Consider the following 14,747-nt stretch of genomic DNA (forward strand, 5'->3'; position numbering starts at 1 on the left):
GATTAGGCAACCATAGCACCAAAAAAAAAAAAAAAACACCCAGCCCGTTTTAAAACCCAAAAAAAAAAAAAAAAACAGCTGACCAGTTTTAAATCCCAAGCAAAAAGAAGGAAGAGTAGAAAAAATAAATACCTCAGCATTGGCAAACATCTGCAGAAGCAAGAGAAATCAGATAAAAGGAAAGTTAGTTGAAGAAGTCCATCACCTTCACCAAAGTGTCAGCAGAAGCGCACGTGTTCATATTCATAGTGGTGAGTAATAATTATCATGCTGTCCTTTAGTAACACCAAAGTCTACATCTACAATCCCCATGTTAGCCTGAAAGCTAGCAGAGCGTATCTGGACAGGTAGTTTCTGTCTATTAAGGCTGCAGTCATTTACATTTTATTACGTGTGACAGAATAAAATGGATTTATGGCCATCCTGATTCATAACGCCGCAGACGGGATGAAATGTGAGACGGCAGAGTGGCATTTTCATTGCGAGCTACGTCAGTGTCTAGGAGGCAGACATCTTAATAGCTGCTCTTCATCCACAGAGAAATAAAAGATATCATTATTTAATCATAAATGTCATAAACGCTATATTGCTTTATGTGTGTATGCGTGTGTGCGTGCGTATGTGTGTGTGTTCAGGACGCTACTGAAATGAAAAATGAAATTCTCAAATGGTACATAATTGAAACTATATTTATGATCACATTTATCTTCATCGGTGATCGAGATGATGGGGGAACAGCAAATTATTGCATTTTCAAGTTGTACATCTGATTTGTGACCCTTAAGACATGAAATGTAATTCATCAGATCGGCATCTTGAGGGTTGTAATCTCAAGTCTGAATTTCCTGTTTGATAATAATTAAACACAACGACTCTCAAAGATGGAGGTTTTTAACAAACCTAGTCTTTCAATATAATGTCAGAATATAGTTGATGTATTTGCTGGTGCTAAAGTATTTTTATTTGAATTGCTGTCTACTTATATCCCAATAAATCAGGCATCTAATTTTCTAAACTTTACCTGTTGCTATAGTGCTTGAAAGGTCAATGAGGAGGGTGATTGGGATATTAGCTTGTGTTTCCAATCACTGTTAGCAAATCTTAGCTGTAAGAAATACAACAACTTGTACATCTTACTGGTTTTCTGAATTGTAACTGGAATGGAATTACAGTGCATACGCTTAGAATGAAAAATAACATGAATGATGATGATTTTTGGACTTGAACTGGATTTGAATTATGTGTTTTGGGTCAAAATAATGAAACATGAAATAACTTCATTAAACTTTAGAAACTATAATTGGTTGTACAGGTTTTGGAATAATTGTGGAATTTCTCCAATCCCATACCAGAAAAAAAACAAAAACATCCAGTTTGCATGAGATCTACCATTTTTAACAAAAAGTGGTCAAATTTCCTGGATTCAAATTTTGACTTTGTGGTCGAATGAAAAGCAGCACAATACTAGTAAGCTAACGCTAACATTTGGATTAAAGCAAAATTTGTTCTTGGCAGATCAGCTTAGGTTCACTTTTCAAAAATAATGACATTTTTAAAGGGTGATCTTGTAGACATCAATAGAGATACATCTTTATTGTGTTCTGACTGTGTCCCAGAGTCGGGTTTGGACTTTACAAGTAGCATTGTGTCACAGCTCTCAACACGATCACTTTCAACCTCTGCATCTTGTAGAACTGAGAATCCTTGTCCTTGTATTTATCTTTCTTTATCTCCACCTGACTGTTGCCGGTGCTGCCTGTGTGAGTGCGGAGCTGAGCAGACCTGAGTCCTTGTTTCTGTACCTCGGCGGCAGGAAGCTCATTGCAGCTCTCTCTCTGGGCTCTCTTTGGATCGCAGTGGATTAACATCCACTGGAGCTCAAACTGAAAAAAATAAATAAATAAAAAACCCAAAGATGTTAATGTTACAGAATATTCAAAGTTAGATAGTAGGGTTATCTTGTAACGATAAAGAAGGGTAATGAGATCCTTCATAATGATGGTTATTTCTTTTCAGTTCAGAATCGGTAGTCTTTTGTTGAGGGGCTCCTGATTTTCCACTCATGCAGTTCTCTGCAGGGATTAAGTTATTTCCCTCCATTTCTACCGTCTGGAACCCAGCTGAGCAGTTTAGCTATGACAGCAGCACTTTAGAAATTATAGCAGAGCTCAGCTTGCACATAAAGCTGAATGCATTTGTTCAAAGAAAGAGCCGTTTTCCTGACGATGCTTGAGAGCGGAGCCAGGGCACACGATTAGACGCAGCGCGCATTGGTTTCCATCTGGGGCTTACCACAACAGAGGCATCTGGGTCAGCATCCAGCCTGCCAATCAGCGTGTCTCCCTCTGTGTTGATGGGTCCTTTGCCCTTGATGGGTTTCTGATCCACAGGTTGGCAGTCCACGTACAGTGTGACCTGGTCGCGCTCGACGCCGATCATCACCTTGTGCCACTTGGTGTTGAAGAGCACGGACAGGCCGAGGAAGGTGACGGTCTGCAGGTTCCCATCCGCGCCCATCAGGAAGTACTCCAAGGCCTGCTGGTCGCCGTTTAGCCTGAGGCCAGCCTGCTTGTGGCCATCTTCGTCCACTATTTGCCAGACATTCCAAACCTTGCTGACCGTGTTCTTGATCATGCGAAAGGTGGTCATGAAGGAGTACTCATCAGGGAAACTCCGAGGAAAGTTAAGCCTGCAGATGAAGGTGAAGAGAACAATAGACAGTCGCTGGGTTTCCATTAACCGTGTAATTGTGCAATTTGACATTTTGAAAATAAATTTGGTTAATTGGAACATGCCAATTTCAAATAAAACTTGTTTTTCTATCAGAAGTTTTGGCGCCAGGATGAGGTGGCTATTTTTTGACCGTATCAAAATTGATTTATTTTTGCAAAACTACAATGGAAACACTTTTTCGCATCACACGAGTCAACATCTGGTGATCAACAACCAGATGTTCCCTCTGGTGGAAACCACAAAGAACAAAATGACAGGAAGTAGTTGGAGGATGATGGCGCTGCATGATTTTTAATGATTTTTTGAAGTAACACACATATTCACATGTGTTTTTAATTGTGTTTCTTATTAAATGGGAACACTACATTGTCAAAATAGTTTGACATTAGCAGAACATTTACAAAGTTTTGCACATATTTGTAATGGAAATGCAGTTGGAGACTTTTTTAATGAATGGTACTCAAAGGTACCGAGTGGTGTCACAACTCACAAAGACTTTGATCCAAATAACTTTGAGCCCTGTCATCTCTGTCTTTGAGATTCAAAGAAGAGCTAGCATCATAGCTTTGGTGTATAAATCAGTCACATCATGCAGACCTGATTAACAGTCAGGTACTCTCTGTGATTTTGACAAGCCAACCTCTCAGAAGGCGGTAAATTCATGAATGGCCACTGCAACCGAACTTCTGCTGAGTCGTAAATGATTGAGGCGAGGCAATAAAAGAAGGGGTTTCCTGTAGCCTAATGAAATGAATGAAAACTTCTCTACCAAGTGTTGCCTCACGTCAGAAAGTCTGGAAGCATGTGGCGCTTCTTGCCCCGCAGTTGATGAGAGAAGGAGAACAGTCAAAGCTAAGGAGGCATTGCCTGTACCACAAGACGTTGCAGGGGAATAAAAATGAGGTATTTGCATTCAGGGCACCGGGCCTGAGTGGCGTTGGTGAGGGGTGCCAGTGACTTGCGTAACAGCCTCTTAAGTAAAGCTGGCATACAGAAACTAACATTAGTCCAAACAGAGCGGTGCAGGCACTCTGGGAAACACCGAAGGCAACCTTGGTTATGTAATGCTGCTAAAGCCTTCAACGTATACTCGGTCCAGGAAGCAGGTCTATGTCCAGAAATCAGCTAGTTGAAACTAAATGCAGCACAAAAATCGCAAGCTAAACATTTGCATAGGTATGTAAAAGTATTGGCACCCCTTGAATTTTGCCTTTTTGCCCATTACAAAAGGCAGAAGGCCTTTTGTGAATGTGAATTGTAATTGAAACATACAACTTCAATGTATGTTTTTGGGGTTTTAATGGATGAGGCATCAGAAAGTACTGTATTGTTTCACTTTATTTTTGTAAAGTGTGGCATAGCCTCTTGACATTTACACATTTAGGGACAGAAATTTTTACCAGTTTCTCTCTGCTACACAGTTCAAGCTCAATCAGATTGGATGAAGAGCATGAGCGCTGTATGCTGTTTCGCATGTTTACCAGATTGACCAGATATTAATTTTAATGTTTTCTGACCGGGGCGTCTTCCATCACAATATATTGTCAATTTAGTAATAAAGCACCATATAAAACAGCTTGTGACTACACCAATGATCACAAACCCACAATAAAATAAGACTCAACAATAAAACACAACAGCTGAAAAATCTAAGTTACAATATCGGGTCATTGAATAGAAATGGGTTTTAAAAGGCGCCTTAGAAGATCCAAACTATGAATAGATCTAATATGAAAATGTAGGTTTTTCCATAAGATAGGAGCAGCAAGAGCGAAGGTACTATTACCTCTACTCTTAAGTTTGACTCTTGGAACCTATAAAAACAGTTATTTATTTGGATCAAGAACAGACATAGAGAAGGGCCTGAAGATAAGCCGGGGCTAAACCTTTTAAAACTATTAAAAGAATCTTAAAATCAATCCAATAAGATACAAGCTGCCCTTAACTGGCGTTATATTTTCTTGTTTCCGTGTTCCTGTTAAAAGTCGGACTGCAGTATTTTGAATCACTTTGGAGATGTTGTAGGGAAGATTGTGATTCTATGTGTGTTGTAATAAAAGCATGAATGATTTTCACAGTCTTTGTAACAGAAGCAAGATTTTACCTTAACTTTCCTTACCTGACTAGTTGAGTGGGACAATCGTATCTTGATGCGTTTGGAGTTGTCGTTCCATTTTCATTTATTAACATTTGTTTATCACCTAACCTGGCTTTAGTCTTCTTGCTAGCTGTCTCTCTGTCTGCTCTGTTTTGTTGTGTTTACGACATTGTTTGATTAGCAGCATTCTCTGAGAATCTTTATTCAGAAATGAAATTATATACAAGCTAATTGGCTGCCTTAAATTTCATTTAGGGTATCAAATTAAGAGGGCTGAATAGGAACTTTGAAAGATGCAAGAATTTGACTGAAAGTACACAAGGGTGTAAAAACGTCAATGCTTAAAATGTTGAAAAGTTTGAAGGCTGTCTAACTTCATAGAGAGGAAATTGCACATTTATTATTAATTTTTCTTTTAAATTGAGTATATATATCTATATATGAGAATGACAAATCTTCTGAATAACAGCTTCTCCCTTCAACTTGGCCCCAGGGTAGCAGAGCAGGCGCACTCAGGATGGCAAAGCAAACCTTTAATTACAGCCTGCAGAGGAAACCAGACTTATTTCATTTTTTATTCTAAAACCTTCAGCAAGCAAAATAGACTAATTTATCACCGCAAAGGCAAGCAAGGAGAACACACACACACACACACACACAAACATTCTGCTCTGCTGTGCATGTGTGTGAGGAAGGCCAAGAAACGTCTGGGCATGTTTTTTTATTTTTTTGGCCCCAACCAATTACATGCTGCTCGGCACACTGCAACATCTGCGCCTGTAATAATGCACCACCTGCATCAGGAGGCCGCTGTGGCGCACTCCACTTTTTGTGTGGTTTCATGTCTTCCTCCGAAGCCTCCCGTACTGTACTTACATGGTTGGAATTTGAAAGTTGGCCTCCCTGTCGAGACGGTAGGCCACCTGGAGGGGCGTGGAGCCATCCACCTTCCTCACACCTTTCAGGGGAATCACGTCCAGCTGGAACTGGGTGATCAGATCAAAACCTGTCGACAGGAGATGGGGGGCAGGGAGGGAAGGGGCATGTCAGGAATTTGAGATGTCTTTGCTGCCGGAGAGAGCGAAGATGTTATCTCCGCATTTACGTTATCTTTGGTTTTCAGATCAAAAGTGGAGATGGTGTGTAAGAAACGGCTTATGTTTCCTGTTATATCCAGAAAGTGTGGCCATATTAAGCTCCTTAATGAAACCACCAAGCAATTGCATACAGATGTTTTGGAAAGTCATTACTGCTGCAGAGAGCAGTTACAGACTTGCTGAGCTGTTCACAAAAATTCTGTAAAACTCAAGTGGAAAGTTTAGATTCCCTTGAATGCAACCTAACCAATCATCGCTCGGTGATGAAATTACCTGCTTTTTCTTTGCCTACTGTATTCCTTCTTGTTTTTTCTTTTTTCTTTTTTTTTTTTTTACCTGGAAGGTCATCTTGTCCGTTTCTTATCGGTGGGCAGACAGTGTCCCCGTCCAGTCGGCTCAGGTCTAATTCTGACGTCACAAACAAGAAGACAGTGAGGACATAGGTCTTTTTCATAAATGAGTTTGACAAATATCACATTTGATTTCAGGAGACAGCTAAATGAAAGTCAATGTCTTTCATGTCAAAAGAGATTCCCATCAAAATGCACTGGTTTGCAATTTTAATGCAAGGCTCTGTTACAGAACTTTAAAGACACATTCTTTTTTTTTCTTTTTTGGGTGTTTTTCACTAACAAATCTGGAAGATTTCACAAAAGCATACTAAATAAAAAAAAATACTGATTTTGCTTTAGTGCATGTACAAGTTGAACAGGAAGCAAGCTGGTATTAGCAAACTGAAGCCACTTTTTCAACATTTCAGTAAGCATACTGAAGTAGTACGGCTCCTTTTGAGTTGCAACGGCTTCAAGTTTACATGTGAGACCAAAGTTTGAGTCCAATCATTCCCAAGCTGTCAGTAAAGCTATATATGGGGGGCGGAGGGGGAAGCAAACAACATCACAAGAATAATCTTAAGAACTTGCATCTGTCTATATTCCTGTTTGGCTTTTCCATCTGGTTGGGTTTCCATGCCTTTTCTCCACTTATAAATCAAGAAAAGGTAGTACTCTGTTTGTGTCACCAGAAAGTCTCATAGGATTTGCTATTATAGTTTGTTGCTTGTATTCTGTCCTCAAACTATGCTAACTGCTGATCAGTGGGATTTCTTCCTTACCTGTCTTCTCTGGAGTTGAATGAAATGATGATGATAGTAGATGCTATATAGCAGGTACATTCATGGTGAAGCTAACTGGTGAGACTGGGTTCATTATGTCTGCCTAGCATTGACTTTAGAAGAAAACAGCATTGGGACGTAGCAATTCTTCAGCAAGAATCATTAAAAACTTCCTGATTGAACATGGCGGCATGCTTATAATCAGCCGTTTTTTATTGATGTTATAATTGTTGCTATTGTATATGCATATTTTGTTTGTTGCTAGGGAAACGGGTATAACCCGAGGACAGGAGCCGCCAGAGGGGCTCATCAATTCAGCCCTCTGAGTCAGCTCGTTAACAACTATCAGCATGAAAACAACACATCTGGAAGCCCTTCCTACATCCCACACAAACTGCTGAGAAACGAGATAAACCGGTGAAACGGTATTTATAATCCCATATTTACCACCGCAAAACACTTAAAACTGACTGAGCATGTTAGCCTCAAGTTGTTAAAAGTTACTGCCGGCCGCGACATTACGTGCAGAGAACCTGTCATTAGCGCAATGAGGTGGAGATGAACCGCGGCTAGGGCTGCACGTGCGTCTGCGTGTGTGTGTGCGCGCGCGCGTGCCGTGATAATGAGGCGGATTCCGCAATGCATTGCCGCGCGTGGCGCTCCTTGCGCGTCCATGTTGGATTTGTCAAGCCTCGAAATGAGAGCAGGGAAAGGGAATGTTGTGATTATCAGAGAGGAGGATTAATCTGATTTAATGCCTTGACACAGAGCAGCACACTGTCTGCTATTTCTGGCCCTTGTGTCCTCTAATAATGAGATAGACCTAGCAGTGCTGCTCTGCGCGAATGCTGCTTTTACCTTTCCTTGTTGGGTTTTTGCTGAACAGGCTCACAGAAACACTGGAGTTTGCAAGATGTGCACTTCAGGAGGATTTTTAGAGAAGGAGGCTGTACTCACGTCCAAGAGCTGGTGCAGCGAGGTGGGAAAGAAGAGCCACACACAGGAGGGAGCGTGTCGACACTGATGGATGGCATTGTTGCTTTCTGTTGAGGAACGGTAGTAAAAATCAGTATTCGGTCATGTGTCTCACTCTGTTTGACATTTTCCCTTTTATCTGAATCGATAAAACGCCGCAGGAATGTCACGCAGCACTTAGCCAGTGACCTTGGTACTCAGTCTTGGCACGTAAAAGGAAAAATTCCTACCATTGCTTAAACTGTGCTTCCTTTTGACTCCAGTAAATGGAAAGAAATCAAACAAATGTTATTGAAACATTAAGCTAGCAAGGATGGTTAAAGTAATGACACTGGCTTAAAGAAAGCTAGCATCCTCTAGCTTAACTTAAGGTAATGTTGTTAGCTTAAAGAAAGAAAGGAGTGAAAGGAAAACACAACTACAGAAACAGGTGATCGATACATCCAAGTTTATTTTAGTTCAAAATATACAAATACCTGACATGCCTTTCATTTTTATAACTAGCCTGTTAAAAATGCAGTTTATTCTTTGTTTCTTGTCCAAATCTTCAGCTGGGCTCATTTTCATAACGCTTAAGTTAACCGATTTTTAAAAATATCTTCATGTGACATTTAAAGAAAGACGGAATTGTAAACAAACAATGAAAGAATCATCATCGACAAGATTATTGCTCCTAAAACGTAAGCTAGCATTAGCTGCTAGAGATGTTTGTGTTGTGTATTTGAAGCTCAAAATGGAGACAGCACAAATATCAGCATTAGTTAGTAATAGTACAATAACACAGTTTCAAACATTACACCACTTATTAGATTAAAAATATATTGCTCTAATAGGTTGTTTGTGAGTTTTCCACAGGAAAATACATTACATTTAGGCCACCATGCATCTCATGTTGATGTTTTGACTATTTAGAAAGCAGAACAGTTAGAATTCTTGCTTCTTTGAAGAAAAAGTACAAAAATATGAAACGGACATGGAAATGACACTCTCCTGTGTCAGGGCCAGCATATCAAGGGAAACATGACTGCATAATGACTTTTGCGGTCAAGATGGTGAGGAAGACTGTTACAGCAGCAGTACTTCAGAAAACCACAAGGATTTATTTTGATGAGGAGCAAGGAAGACAGCACAAATACTGTTGTGAAGACACAAAAGAGGGCTCTACATGTAACAGCCACTACAGTTAGATCAACCAAAATTTGGTATGTTCTGAGTCATTTCCTGACTTGTCAAGAAAGTAAAAAACTTCCTCATGATCTGTCTTGAGGCAGATCAACACAGGACCTAATGGAGGATGCTGTGATTCTGCCTTATTTTGCTTGGCCGGCTACATCATGCACTCAAACAGCAAAGCATTTTAGCCTCCACATTGGTCAGCTGTTAAGGACTTTGACCATCTTGTGTGGTGGCTCAAAGTAACAGCGGCAAGTCTATTTCAGCTTTCCATAACGTCTCAGTCCTTTCATGTTTTGCTTCTGGTAAAGAAATAATTCTCTCCAATACAGTTGTTGTCCTTGAATTACACGGGTTAGAACCTAACCTAAACATTTCAAATGTTAAAGGGTTGAAGCTGACTTTTTCTACTTTAGCCAATCCTTTACATAAGCAGCAATATTGTACATCATTGTTTAAGCTGAAAGTAGTTTGAGACAGGGAAGTTGATATATAGGTAAGGATGAATGGGGGGCAAAAAAACAGGAATAGTCATACGGCTTTCCTGTATAATCTTTCTTGGCAATAAACATATGTTTGTGTAGCATTCTATCATCACTCTGACACTGTCTTCCTTTAGCTTCCTTTCAGCCTTTCTGTCTTGATTTTTGACAGCTTTCTACACTCATCCGAACCCATCATCAGGAAGGCCGACTTTAATAGCGACGACTCCTTTCCAAAAGCTGAAATTGCAGCTTGTCAGTGTGAGAAATAGAACTAGGGGAGGTGTTGTAGTGGGTGTAGCCCATCTCCACAGTATGAGACATTAGCTTAGTGTATGTTTGCTTGAGGAAAAGAAGGTATGTTGAATGGTGTGTGAGTGAAGTGTCATCAGAATGACTAAAGGGTAAGTCACTGGGGTCTCTTCAGAGGTGGAGTTGTTTTGCTGTACACCTTAAAAGAACATCTTCAGAAACCCAGTGGGAGGGCTGTCTGCCTTCAATCCCAATCTTTCTTCAAAGCAGAATATATGTAAGTAAGGGTCTGGTAATTTGGGTACTCAAGGGCCAGTGTTGTACATGTTTAAGAAATTTCCTTGCTTGAGTCCAGCCAATTTAAATAAATTGATCATTAGCAGGGCTACTGCCGAGCCAGCGGAACAGGCTGAGGAAATGATTTAGTTATTTCAATGAGGTGTGATGTAACAAGAACACATCTAAAGCTCGGAAGACTGTCCAGCTTTTAATATGGACCCATCTCCTATACACTCAAACATGTATAGTTCAGCGAGAATATGCTTAAGTTTTGCTACAGGTAAAGCATAAAAAGACATGTTATGTTATCTTTTACATATCTTACTTACTATAATTATAAATACTTTAAAAGTACTTGTTGTTTTTTTTTACTTAATTGCCATATGGTAATCACTAGAGGAGCTAGATTCTTGAGTCTGGCAGAGTTTTATTGGTACAGTATTCAACTTTTGAAATGTGTAATGACCTCAAAGTACAAACAGTAATAAATCAGGTAATGTGACAAAGCAGGTACAGCTTTGCCACATTATTTTTTAAATGTGACAAAGCTGACCCATTTACTGTTTCAGTTATTTATTATCATTTCCATGTAAATCCTAGTTTTTGCAGGTCAAAAATATAATTACCGTAATTGTGGCATTTATTTGATACTAAGAGCTTTTGGTGTGGGAATTTGGAGTTCAAATAAACTGAACACAAAATCTAGTTGACCAAAAAGTTATCCAGAATATATATGCTGATCAGTTGCACAAATAGACATACATATCTACCCTAACCCATTGAACAATGACTGGGTTTGCATTTACCATAAAATTGCGCAAATTGGAATTATGAAAATAAATTTACTTAATGGAAATACACCAGTTTTGAAAAAAAAAAAACACACCTTTTTTGAATGAAACGTTTTTTGCACATGGATAAGATGGTTTTTCGGCCATGTCAAAATTTGTATATTTCACAAAACTGAAGTGGAAACACTTTTTTTTGTATCACACGAGTCACGTGATCACCAACCGGATGTTAGTACTGGTGGTGGAAAATACAAAGACGACGACAGGAAGTAGTAGGAAGTTGATATTGATGATGCAGCATGTTTTTCAATGACTTGAGATGTGAACAAACTTATTTACATGTGATGTTGTGGCATTTCTTGTTAAATGGAATCGCCACACTTGTGGAATTGTGTTTTTTCAAGATTGGAATATTGACAAAGTATTATGCACATAAGTAATGGAAGTGCAGCTATTGTTAGTTAGCTACATTTCTTTGGTGGAGGTTTTCCAATGACTTTACAAAACGAGTTATCCAGGGAACTTGGAACATTGATTCTGAGCCAACATCATCCAGAACATTGGATGAACCTTTCAGGTATGGATGTGGTGACTTCAGGATTAACCCCAGAGGTACCAGGACTATAAGTAGGGATATCAGGACCTCTTTGTAGTGGCAAGCCTTAGTAAGAGGACCAGGTCTTCAACTATGGGGTCCAGCAACCTGTGTACACACCACCAACAAGAAGCACTGTACCTGACAAATCATCCCAACTCTCTATAGTGACCCAAAAAAGATGGAACTCTCCGTTCAGGTTGGGGGTGAATCTCTGCCAACAGCAGAGGAGTTTAAGTATCTTAATTATCTTGGTGTCTTTCTCTCAAATGATAGTTGGATGAAACATTGGATGGATTGAGTCTGCAGTTGTGGGTGCTACTTTAGTCTATTGTGGGGATGAAAGACCTGAACCAGAAAGTAAAGTTTTTGATTGACCTTCTGACCCTCACTTATGGCTCTATGGGGTGGAATTGTTACAAGCAGCTGACCTGCCTTTTGTCAATGAGCTTTAAGATGAGATGAGGAGCTCTGTAGTCTGGTGGGAGCAGTTGCTCCACCTCCTCATCTAGGCGTCTCCAAAGGGAGGCACCCAGGAGGCGTTCTTCAATAACAGGCGATCCCAAAGGAGACCCAGAAATTGCTGTAGGGACTTCATGTCCTTTCAGTTGTCAGTTCAACAACCCAGATTGAGCCGGAAAGTATCGCTGTTATAAAGAATGTCAAGGTTTCTGTCTCAGACCCGTTGCTCTATGAAATGGTCTTAAAGAAGCAGAAACAAGACCTTGATTGATTGATCAAACAAGGTCTTGTTACCAACAACAAGGTCTTGTTGTTGGTAATAACAAGACCTTGAAGCAGAAACAAGGTCTTGTTTCTGCTTCTTGGTGAATCTTGGTGAATCAAGATTCACCATTTCATCCCAGGTTAGCATGACACTGGATCACCACTAAACTCCCCAAGAAACCTATTCATAACCCATTATCAGCATCTTACAGAAGTCTGTTGCTCTCCCATGGTTTGTGCCTTTTTTACTGTACAACTGCTGTTGAGAGCAAAGATGTTGCATATTCGGCAGGAGCTGGCCTATCATCCTTAAAAAAGACAGGAAATAGGATCATGCTACAGTTGACATCTAGTTGCTTAACTGAACTTAAGATACTATAGAGAGATGCTTTTTTTCTCATTTTATTAATTCATACAGCTAACTGCATTAAAGGAAAACAGAAAGAATGTGCAAAAACTATTGTGTAATAGCACTGGTTACAGTTTATCATTAGTGAAACCTTTGTTTGATTTGCGGAAGTGTCTTGTCTCACCTCATCAGGAAAAATTATAGTTACACCTCTACTGACTAACATTTACTGTTTACATAATTTCTGGGCATTACTGAAAGTGTAAGGTACTTTCCACTTACTGACACCAACTCTGGGATGCCCCTTTGGTGCTCCTTCAAGTTTGAGAACAACCCAACCCTCCAGGCATGATTCTGTCCAACCTTAACCAATATCTAGCAATCCTTACAGAGTCAGACATAACTATGTTTAGCAATGATTACAATAAAAAGGTATGGACAGATACTCTTAAGATGTTAGCTCAATCCTTTTTATAGTTTTGGCAGCAATATAAGAGTAACTATTGCTACCAGACAGTTTCTAGAACCAGGAGTTGGTAAGAGAAAAGATTCTGAGATAGAAGTTCAGCATGAGATACTTACCTCTTCGAAGCAGAGCAGCGGAAGGCCATGCTTCCAATTTTCTGAAACAGGGATAGTCGGTCTTGGCAGAAACGCTCTCTGGGATGTAAGGTGCAAGGAACAGAAGGAGCTGCGGATGTCAGAAAAAAAATCCCCCTCCCTGAAGCCGGCCCTACCTGCTCATGATGAGGACTGGCTGACAGAAGTGGTGCAGGGGATGTTCAAGCGTTTTTAGAGGCCACATAAAAGTTTGTTCAATGGTTTCCCATTGGCCAGGAGCTCTTTAGGAGGTGGCAACTTGGGTTTTATTACCAACATGTAAAAAAGTTGCAGAAGCCCCAAAGACTTTTTATAGGAACACCATTAAGTTTCTCCTAATAACACATCCCCCCACATGCATAATTATCTAGATAATCGTCCTCTCCGTAACGAAGGAGCGGATTTCATAATCACGTATGCTGAGCAGTGAAGCAGAAGAATGTTAGCTGGTGGTGTTGACACAAGGAAAGCCTTGTTATTATCTGAAGATGCCTAGAGGAGACGAGACATGCTGCTTCTGTACGCTGCAGGTTGTGTAATTGATCCTGCAGTGTTTGATCTGCTCTCTAGAAGATCTGAGAACGTAAAACGACGACCACAGGCAGACTTCTAGGAGGAACGCCACATCCTAACAGAAAATGTTCTGTGAGATTTCTTAATGCTCTGATATTTCTTCGGCTTTTACAGCCGTTCTGACAATTCTCGCAAGAAAATCTTCCATGATTTTTTCTTTTTTTTTCTTTCTTTTTAAAGATATGTCAGTACTTCTACAGAAGCCGCGTTGAAGAGCAGGAACTGCATTCAGATGTTAATTTCTCTGAAGCTGGTTTTGCAAAGGGAGGGAAATTAATTCTAGTAATTCTAGTAGGAATCAAATAACATCAAAATCAACTGAACCCCTGATGCTCATATTAATGCTGCAGTATGTAACTTTTATTTTAAAAAAATCAAACAAACATTTTTTTTAAGTATTTGTTGAAACTGTCACTATGCTGTGGCAGTATGGTGTGAGAAAGATGATCTGCGAAAATATCCAGCTCCTCTGCCTACTCCCAGTGCTCCCAGTGCTAACTAGGAACAACCAATCAGAGCAGGAAGTGGGTCTTATCGCTGTCAATCACACCTGCTGCTCACAACCCTCATTCATTCTTCCCCTTCCAGTCTGCTACACTACAGCGTAATCCCCATTGAAGAGTTTGCCAGAAATGCTAAGGCTACTTGGTATGGCCACCGATGGCGTGGATAAACAGTTTTCCTGGATTGGTAAGTTCTTTTCCACCATTTGCACATTTAGCAGTGTGTACACAAAGGTGATTGACAGCGCTAAGGCCCTCCTCCTGGCTTTGACTGGTTGTTTTTGGTCAGGAGAGGTGCATCTCTTCAGATGAAAATAGTAGCTCTGGGAGGAGATGGAGGAGATCCATCTTTTCCCAGATTATCTGTCTCCTACCATACCATATATATACATATATATATATATATA

General features: G+C 40.0%; 1 protein-coding gene across 2 annotated transcripts in view; it reads right to left on the bottom strand.

Annotated features, from left to right (window-relative positions):
• LOC103153409 (collagen alpha-1(IX) chain-like) overlaps positions 1-13,412 on the bottom strand; it is a 30,065-nt gene extending 16,653 nt beyond the window's left edge. Inside the window, exons 1-7 of one of the 2 annotated variants that reach the window (XM_007574322.2) lie at positions 13,247-13,412; positions 8,000-8,085; positions 6,265-6,336; positions 5,708-5,837; positions 2,293-2,689; positions 1,803-1,883; positions 133-150 (exon numbers count right to left, since the gene is read on the bottom strand). In XM_007574322.2, the coding sequence (XP_007574384.1) occupies positions 133-150; positions 1,803-1,883; positions 2,293-2,689; positions 5,708-5,837; positions 6,265-6,336; positions 8,000-8,085; positions 13,247-13,275 (813 nt within the window). In that variant the 5' untranslated portion in view covers positions 13,276-13,412. The remainder of the gene's footprint in view (positions 1-132; positions 151-1,802; positions 1,884-2,292; positions 2,690-5,707; positions 5,838-6,264; positions 6,337-7,999; positions 8,086-13,246) is intronic. The other variant, XM_016661915.1, reaches the window with a different exon arrangement.
• Positions 13,413-14,747: the final 1,335 nt, after the last annotated feature.

Source organism: Poecilia formosa, unplaced genomic scaffold, assembly GCF_000485575.1.
Source record: "Poecilia formosa unplaced genomic scaffold, Poecilia_formosa-5.1.2 Scaffold349, whole genome shotgun sequence".
Classification (NCBI taxonomy): Eukaryota; Metazoa; Chordata; class Actinopteri; order Cyprinodontiformes; family Poeciliidae; genus Poecilia; species Poecilia formosa.